Source organism: Electrophorus electricus, chromosome 23 (assembly GCF_013358815.1).
Source record: "Electrophorus electricus isolate fEleEle1 chromosome 23, fEleEle1.pri, whole genome shotgun sequence".
NCBI classification, from domain to species: domain Eukaryota; kingdom Metazoa; phylum Chordata; class Actinopteri; order Gymnotiformes; family Gymnotidae; genus Electrophorus; species Electrophorus electricus.
The window spans coordinates 8,688,283-8,697,152 of NC_049557.1; the positions used below are offsets into that span (position 1 = coordinate 8,688,283).

An 8,870-nucleotide genomic window follows, 5' to 3' on the forward strand; every position below is an offset into this window, starting at 1 on the left:
GAGTGAGGATCCGTTGTCGTCACCCACTCTTCTTCATGCATTACTGCAGGAGTTTTCTGTGAATATTAGCAGCAAGAGCTGTAGTCAGCTTTGCATTGCAAAAACCAAGAGAAGTTGTTGATCATAGTTGAACACTTTTGGACCATCAGAATTAAGGATTTGCCATCGCTGGTAGCAAGGCAGTTTAATGGTACCCAGGTGCCCTAGTATTCAGTTACCAAATATACAGAAATCCCTAATTTTTGAATCTAGCCCCAATTCCAGGCTGTAATTCACAAAAGGACCAACTTCCATCAAGAAAGTAAGAATATTAGTTTACTCTTGTGGTTACTAACTATATTAACCAGTATTGTAGAAGGGTATGTAACAAGACATTTTAACACATTGTGTGAAAACTACCCCATCAGATCTAAATAGTGTCAGTTTCAAATTAAATGCTGCCAATTAATTAATAATCTCATCGAAGGAACCAGGACACTGTTAGTACCAAAACATGAAAAATTTAACACACAACTTTTTCCCATTAAAAAAAAAAAAAATCCTTAGTACATTTAGTCCATTATCCCATAAATGACATTATGTTTAAATATAACAATGCAAAGCAAAAATTGTAATATGAAAGATCTTAGGTATGTTTTTAACCTACCCATTTCATTTAGCCTATTAAACTATTTAATGATGAAAGTCATCTCTCTGCTGGATGTCCATTGGAAACAGAACTTGTGTATCTTAGAAAGCCATTTCCACATTCACAGACCTCTACAGGTCTTATTTGTTCATCATAAAACACTTTACATCTGTTTTCTTAGCATTTTTGAAGTTTTCCATCATTCCTAACAGCAGCAGTCAACCAGTCAAAAACGTTAGTCAAAAAGTTTTTATTTGATCCAATCTTTTCATATTTTTTTATTGCATTAAAAAAAATAAAGTTTGAATCACTGATTCACATTATACAACTCAAAACACTGACATGTGAACTACCCAGTGAGTTGAACTTCACCATAACTTACCAAACTTTCAGAAAGTTATACCTCAGTTGTTCAAGCTACGATCCTTGTGCCCTTCTCACTTGTACAGAGAAACACTCCATGCTGTTCTCAGAAAATGTCTTTTCTGTAGACTCCACCTCATGTACTGACAGCACCCTTATGCACCACTGCAGATTGTTCTGGACAGGTGCGTTGGTTTCTAGAAGTCCTGCCGGATGTTCTCCTTGTTTTCTTCTCCCTGCTGATGCCTCAGCTGGGCAACATCATTCTCCAGCTGCACTATGGCACGCTCAATCTCGTAGTTCTTACTCACCAGGGACACCCAGCTGTCGCAGTTCAACGAAACCAAGTCAGTCTCACACAGAGTGTCAGACAGATATTAGAAAGCTCGTAAATGCAAAACACTCACTTTGACTCCAGCTCTCGCAGTTTCGCCCCACCAGATAGCTGATCGTTCTTACGCTGCCAGTTCAAGTCCTGAATCTGTTTTCTGAAAACAGTACAGCAGTGAATTAAGTTAGACAAGAGAGTTTGGGCCAAATTATACTCAGAAACTAAGAATGCTCAATAATGCTGACAATAAGCCCACAGAAACTAGTGGCCAACTACCTAAATGACTTTCTAATTGAGCAGCAGCACAACCTCCAGCACCATGGCAGTGAGCACCGGCTCCGCCCCCGATGCACACACTGATGACGCATGACTGCACTGCCAAACACAGCCCAGAGGGCATCACCGGGTTTGCTGATGATACAGCATAGTGAGTCCCATCAGTGATGAGTCATTATACAAAGCAGAGGGGTGCTACAGCTGGGGGGACCGGAATGGCCTACCCAGGGCGCTTAGGTGAAGGGAACCCTCAAGAGGCACTGTACTGGAGAGTGAGCGCAGGCTATAAATAAGGGCACATGAGTTGAAGCGCGAGATTGGTAACTTGAAGCAGATATAGGTAAAAAACTACAAGTCCCACAGTGCATAGCTTTAACAACACTGAGGCCAGATATGGAGTTGCACTTTTAAAAATTGTGGACGCAGTGGATGAAGCATTCAAAAGGAAGATGAAATACACAGACCTGGTGGCGGAGGTGAGAGAACATGGGTGGCAGGTGTATATGAGCCCAGTAGAGATTGGTGCTAGGGGATATGCAGCTGTCTTCCACATCCTTGCTCATAGAATATGCTTTTTCGAGGCTATAAACTAAGGGCAGCTGTGAAAGAATTAGCTGAAGTACCTGAAAGGGTGTAGTGGATAAATATAGGGAGGATAACTCAGTATGTGTTGCTGTTGTAGTGCTAAAAGCCCATATGGAACTGGTGGCACTGAGCATGAATTAACCATGCCAGTGGTGCTGGTTACAGCCTAAGTCACCACGGAGACCAATGCGGGCTTACATCGGAGAGGGGTGGGTCTGGGATGCCAGACCTCACCGGTGAGCCCTCCAGCGGTGTCGTGGGCTTAACTTGGAGAAACACAGATGATGGTTACCTGACGACTCCTTTGAAGAGCCGTTGAGGTTGTGGTTTCTATGATGTGAGGTGACTGGACTCTGTGTGAAACTAATTGTTTGGCACAGGGGTATTGACATCTTATCCTGTGCATTTCATTTAACTGAATGACAGTAATAATTTTGCATAAAATATCAAAGTTAAGAACATCACTGATGTCTCTCCATGATTTCCATGACAACTACAACAAGCACTGCACCAGCAAGGCCTCCAGCATAAGGATAACCGCTCCCACACACTAGTTTTTGTACCCTACGTCTGGCAGAAAGTATTGCAGAATTTGGACCAGGTCTCCTAGATTCTTCAACAGCTTCTTGCTCCAAGCCGTCTGTTACCCCAGTCGTCCCCAAACCCCACGAGCCCTAGCTGTATGTTAGCCACTTTACATACTATACCACAAAACATTTTCTCAAGGTTGTTCACAAATATTAGTGATCAGTATACTGAGAATGTATTTACTGCCCTGTAAGTTAGTGTATTACACTCTGCTACACTAAGCTCTTAGGAGGAAAAAAAAAAAAAAAAAAAAAAAAAGTTCACTATAATTCACTATATACTTGTATATAATTGGGGCTTACCTGACTTTCTGCAGTTCCTTCTGTGCATTTTCAATCATGAAGGCCAGGTTGCTATTTCATAGAAACAACAAAAATAATCAAATTAAAAGGGAATGCAAAATAAATTCTTGCAGGTGCTGGTAACAGGATAGAGGTGCTCAAGAATGAACAGGACTTGGCTCAAAACAGAACACATTAGAGGCAGTAACAGGAGGAAACGGAGTTGGATACACACTCATTGGACACTTTCCAGGCATTGGTTCCGTACTGAGCCATGAGCTCCAGGTTCTCTATGCGTACGGCCTGGTGCTGCAGCTGTGCCATCGAATTATTCACACAGTCCTGCCATGCCGTGATGTCGTTCTTTTGCCCAGATGAGGGAGCGGGTAACTCGTACCTGGCATTGTGCGCATGCACATTACAAATTAGTCACTCAAAAACCATTCTCTTACAATATGACAATAATATCAGAATGCACAGCTCAGCAATTACTGAAGACTGCTTCAGAACTGGAGAATGTAGGAATACAACATATAGATCTAAGAGACTAACTGCACTGACTACAGGTTCACTCCTTCAGAAAATGTATATTGTTATTTTAGTACTCTGATCTCATATACATTCAATACCCATTATTAGAAATGTCTTGTAGGTGTACAAGTAGTGTCTTTAGTAGTGTCACGTGTTGCCAAGAACACTTAATTAGCCATTCTCCAACCATTCATCAGTTGTAATTTTCTGGCCACATGATTGCTGTTGGCTGGATATCTCTGGGTGGCACACAACTCTCAAGCCAGCAGTGATAGAATACAATAACTCTAGCAATGTTGCTATGCTGGATAAACTTCTCCTGTGACTCAAACACTACCTTAGCTCTACCATGTTACTGTTCAGATTTGGCCATGACCCAAATACCTAAATCAGCAGTGGGCCTGTGGTCAGTAACGGACTAGTGGCGCTAGATATACGAGGTAGCAGAAATAATGTATATAAAGCAGCCTGCAATACACATGTCCTTAAAGAAGTGGTCAGGAAGTGGAAGTTCCCGATAACTCCAGTGGATAGCGTGCACGTAATCCACCTTTTCATACTGAGAAGCTCCAAAGGTTGGCGGGCAGCGAGCCTCTCAAACTCGTTCCGCATGATCTCCGTCTGTGTGAACACAAATCCAACGATTCAAAAAACCCCCCCAAAAAACTTCATGGCATTCACGTTTTGCCGCCTGGTAAATAAACACTCAGAAAAAGTCACATAAGAAACAAAATACGTCGAGCTCATAAAACCAACACAACCGACCTCAAAAGCGGAGAAGTCTGGCGTTGGCAGGTAACTGAGATAATTCTTTGTGGGTCTGTACCGCCGGGTTTCCTCCTCCACCAAGGCGGCAGCCTAAAACCACGAAACGGCCCCAAGTTAGCGAGCTGACTGAATGCAGCTCCGTCAAGATCTATATTTTTATGGTCCCGAACACAACTACCTTAATTCAGTATTAATATGAACGTTACAGTACTGTGGCGCAGACAAAATGAGTAGTTAACAAGGTAAGATAGGTTACCATTCTTTTTAGAAACCAGCGAACTAGCAGCTTCGCTTAACCAGCTAGCTAACGTACCACACGATTATTTATGTTTTTAGAAGGTAACAACCACCGCTCTCTGTCGAGTTGGTGTACTTACTGCTTCTCTGACTCCAGGTGCATCATAGCCTTGATCAAAGTAAGGCAGAGCATCAACAAAAACTTCGCCGGCTACTGAAGATGTTCCAGCCATGTTTAGCGTGACGGAAGTAGTCTTCTTCGGCTTTCTTAAATGTTGAATGTTGTGTACATTTGCGCCCCCTTGCGAGCTGGATGTTAGAAATAGTAACTATTCGATCACCATAAACCAACATAAGAGTTGCACATGAAGGCATTTTATTCGAAAATGTCACAGTACACTTCATGGTTATACAAAACTATCATATAAAACTGTACAAAATGTAAAAATATTTTGAAATGTCTTTTCAGACTTCAATCACATATGTTTTAGTTTGTAAAAATAAGAGAGTGAAATTTGAAATTTATTTTTTAAACTATTGAGAAGCATCATCAGTGTGTCTCAGAGGAATTACAAATGCGTAACTTGTAAAGGAGATGACACCATCTCTACATTTCAAATCAAATTTACCTTTTGGAATAATACTTTCCAGTTTGGAAAGCTCTTTAAGGTGTAAAGAATACTTATATTGAACCGCTTTTTTTTTTTTTTTTTAAATTACAAAAAAAAACCCAAAAAGGATCTGGATTAGTGTATAAAGGAACTACATCATTAGCCTTCCTACACTTAACCAAAACATTTTTGCTTTATACAATAACATGTCCCAGTCACCTCCCAACTCGGTCCTGCTTTGTCACTTGTTTATAAAAATCCATTTCCAGTTTTTCAGCTAAACACAACTGCACAGACGCTGCCAGCATGAGCATTTTCTGGGGCCGAACACGCCCAGTCCAGACTCTGTCTCGTCCCCGCCTGCCTGCTGGGCTCGCTGCTGAATCGCTGACTCACAGGCCTCCTCTAAGCAATCACCATGACCACAGCCTTCCCCACTTGGCACTAGACTGGACTTTTTCTCTGTTTAGGCAATCCCTCACTTCTTCTGTAAGAACTTCATTTTGTTTCCTAAAAACAACAGACTCATTATAAGGAAATGGACGTGGTTTCCATTTTTTGTAAAAGATAAGGAACCATCTTACCAAGGCCCTTGAGGAATTTGTTGACTCCGCTGGCTTCGGGTTCCGGACAGGAGGCAAGGTATTCTGCAGCTCTCACCTCAAAAAGGCCTGGTGAGTAAGTGACGGATGACACCGATTCAATCATCATCATCATCATCATCATCATCATCATCGCACCTATTTTGCATACAGTTCATCATTTGCACATGGTGCATAATTTCTTTTGCAGTTTAACGCAGTTAATCTTTTCTTTCTTTTAACGAACAGCTCATTGTTAATTGTGTTGTGAATGAAATGGGTGAAATAGGTGCAGGATAATGGATGGCCATCAGCAACCATAAACAGCACCCAGCATTGCAAAATGCCTTTTGATTAACAGAGAACATTCCATAAAAAGCAATGTGCATTACTATAATTAGGATCTAAATGATACCTTTGCCTACTACGTGAGACGTTCCAGCCGTCTTCCTTCTCGAGACAGAGCATGCAGGAGACCGCACTCACCTCGCACTCCCCCCTTACGGAGCTCTCGGTCTTGGATGAACCCGGCAAACATCTGCGTGTCCATGAACAGCTGGAGGAACTGGCGCACGCCGCGCGATGGATGAGACTTGCGGAAAGTGTCTCTGTTGAGCTCATGGACGCCCGCTGACCCCGTCTCGCCGATGTGCAGCGAGTAATGTCCCGCCAGCTCCACAAAGAACCGCACAAATGCCTCCGACACCAGAGAGCTCAGGTCGCACCCCTCTACAAACACAGAAAGATACACAGAAATACTTAGGTTAAACCTCATGCTATAATGGTTTAAAAACAAGTTAAGGACCTTAATAAGCATGAGTTACATTCCATCAGGTCAGTCATGCGTAGCTTTCAAGTCTTATGACTCATTAGTTAGCACTTTAGTTAAGTGACAAACTCAGAAACGTAGGAAAAAAATATGTGCAACAGAGACAAATGAGTCAGGCTCGCTCTCTGCTGACTGCAGCCAGCCAACAAATGACATCCAACTCTGGAAAATGTCTCCAGTAAGAATGGAAAGTCAGTCGAAAAAGTGTGGGACTTTTATTTTGGCATACACCACCAAAAATGTTGTAAGGAAGGAAGCCAGCATTAGAATAACTTTTTATTCCTTTAAATGAACACAAAGGCACCTGCTAAACAGCTTTTTGCTGTTTATAAGTGTTCTGTCCTGAATAGTGTGGTATTAAATGTAAGTGGTATTGTGGTTTTCCTGGTTTGTCATATGGTTTGTCATATCCCTGATAAGTCTGTCAGTCATTGCAAGTACTACCCTGGTTTTATCCTCCTTGGTCTGCTCGAGAGGATAAGAGGATAAGCACGATTGTCTTTGTGTTTGTACCACACAGCCACTGCCAAGGAAAGATCTTCATTGTCCATTGTTGCTAATCAACTAATCTTTAAGCTGTGTTTATTTCATGGATTTGGCTTCCAAAAATTAAAACTTACAGGAAAGCTTGTGAGTTTAAGTATGATTAATATCACTTAAGAGGCAAAGGATTAAGGTAGTGTCTGCACTGTTCTCAGCCCCTTCAGGAAGCATGTAGGTAACAGGAATGGGTTATCAGCTACCTTGGCCAGCTTTTAGCATGAATGGAAACTTATAAACACTACAGATGTTTAGTATTTCAGCCAGGTTTTGTCTGGCGCCCCCCCCAAAAAACCTCAAAAATCTTCAGACGGCAGTCCAGCTGAAATGTAGCCAGTGAAGGGGAGCCTATGGAAAAATACTCGTCACTCCAGTCCAAAGAGATATTGGACCACACCTTTAAAACACAAAAGGTGCAGCGGTGATGTATGTGGCGGGGTGGGGTACACACTGACCTTCCCTCCTGCCCTCTTCCCTGTCCTGCAGCATCTCCTGCCGGCTCTCCAGGACTTCCTGCAGGGCTGCCTGGAGCTTACTGGGGAGGATACAGTCCTCATCTCCCAGCTGAAAGACACGCATGAATGTTGGAGAGGTGGAGGAAAGGACAGATTAGAATCATGGAGAAAAACAAGGAGCTTCTGCCATGCCGATATGGCACGTTATCTAAAGTGCCAGATTCTGATACACCATCATGAACATCAACACGGCATTACCAAAGAGGTAATGACAAGGCAGCACCGTATTGTCACTTATGTCATAACTGGACAACTTTGAGGCCATTTGGGCACTGTTAAAATGTCAGCGATGTCTGGAATTGTTGTTTGGGTAAATGCCGTCAAGACAGGCCTGGACATGAACCTCACATCACACTTCTCATTCAGCACACTAAAAGCCCACACCTTTCCTATTGTGATTCCTTCAAATACACACCCTTCTGCTGGAAAACAACACACACCTGGACAACAAATTTGTCGGCACACAGGTCTACGATGAGCACCTGCAACGAGAGGAAACACTGAGTCCTATGCAGTAGCACAGGGTTCAACACGAAAACAAACAACAACAACAACAACAACAACTAACTAACAAAGCAGTCTCCATAGAGTCTGCAGACTCCTGTTCGGGTCATTTTACACTTTAAATTTAGACACTTTACCCATGTAGCTGTTGTTATCCTTTAAAATGTAAAAGATTTAATTACACTTAAAAGATAATGAAAGATTTTAGAATTATTTCAAAGATTCATATAAGAACAAAGTATTGCTAGGCATTATTGAATTCAACTGCTTCATCTGCTAATCAAATTAAAATAAGAGCTTGTCCCCGTTTCTTGTTTTTGTTATGACTCACAGTTCCATGGCATGGTTAAGTAAGTCTAATTCCATGGAATGTTCCTCTTTATTCCCCTGTTTTTCCTCCAACCCAACAGTCCAGAGCCACTGACCTCCTCAATGGGCAAATCCAGCAGCTGAGGCAGCGACGGCGAAAGTGCCCCCATGAGGAAGGGGGTGGGAGAGCAGCTAATGTCCAGCATGCTGGCAGGCAGCACGGGCACGAAGGTGTGCTGCCAGGTGAAGGGGTAGAGCAGTGCCAGGGCTGAGTGGGCACAGCGAGACAGGGTGCTGGAAGAGAAGAGAGAGACATGAGGCTCGCTGTCTCTGTCTACGCAGCGAGACAGGTAGGGTATAGTGCGTGGGGCTGTGTGTAGCACGCGCAGCAGT

At 42.7% G+C, this 8,870-nt stretch overlaps 2 protein-coding genes across 4 annotated transcripts in view; both read right to left on the reverse strand.

The window, feature by feature from the left end:
• Positions 1 to 862: 862 nt before the first annotated feature.
• bcas2 (BCAS2 pre-mRNA processing factor) lies at positions 863 to 4,847 on the reverse strand. The gene is made up of 7 exons (XM_027009995.2): positions 4,729 to 4,847; positions 4,349 to 4,441; positions 4,134 to 4,204; positions 3,288 to 3,449; positions 3,074 to 3,124; positions 1,399 to 1,479; positions 863 to 1,315 (listed from the first exon to the last, which is right to left on the reverse strand). The coding sequence occupies exons 1-7, from the start codon at positions 4,819 to 4,821 to the stop codon at positions 1,189 to 1,191; spliced, it is 678 nt and encodes a 225-aa protein (XP_026865796.2). The 5' UTR covers positions 4,822 to 4,847; the 3' UTR covers positions 863 to 1,188.
• Positions 4,833 to 8,870, reverse strand: part of dennd2c (DENN/MADD domain containing 2C) — a 15,370-nt gene continuing 11,332 nt past the window's right edge. For 2 of the 3 annotated variants that reach the window (XM_027009992.2, XM_027009991.2), the window contains exons 14-19: positions 8,594 to 8,771; positions 8,105 to 8,146; positions 7,605 to 7,713; positions 6,267 to 6,509; positions 5,784 to 5,870; positions 4,942 to 5,709 (exon numbers count right to left, since the gene is read on the reverse strand). In XM_027009992.2, coding sequence (XP_026865793.2) covers positions 5,678 to 5,709; positions 5,784 to 5,870; positions 6,267 to 6,509; positions 7,605 to 7,713; positions 8,105 to 8,146; positions 8,594 to 8,771 — 691 coding nt within the window. In that variant the 3' untranslated portion in view covers positions 4,942 to 5,677. Of the gene's footprint in view, positions 4,898 to 4,941; positions 5,710 to 5,783; positions 5,871 to 6,266; positions 6,510 to 7,604; positions 7,714 to 8,104; positions 8,147 to 8,593; positions 8,772 to 8,870 lie in introns of those variants that run through there. The other variant, XR_003410623.2, reaches the window with a different exon arrangement.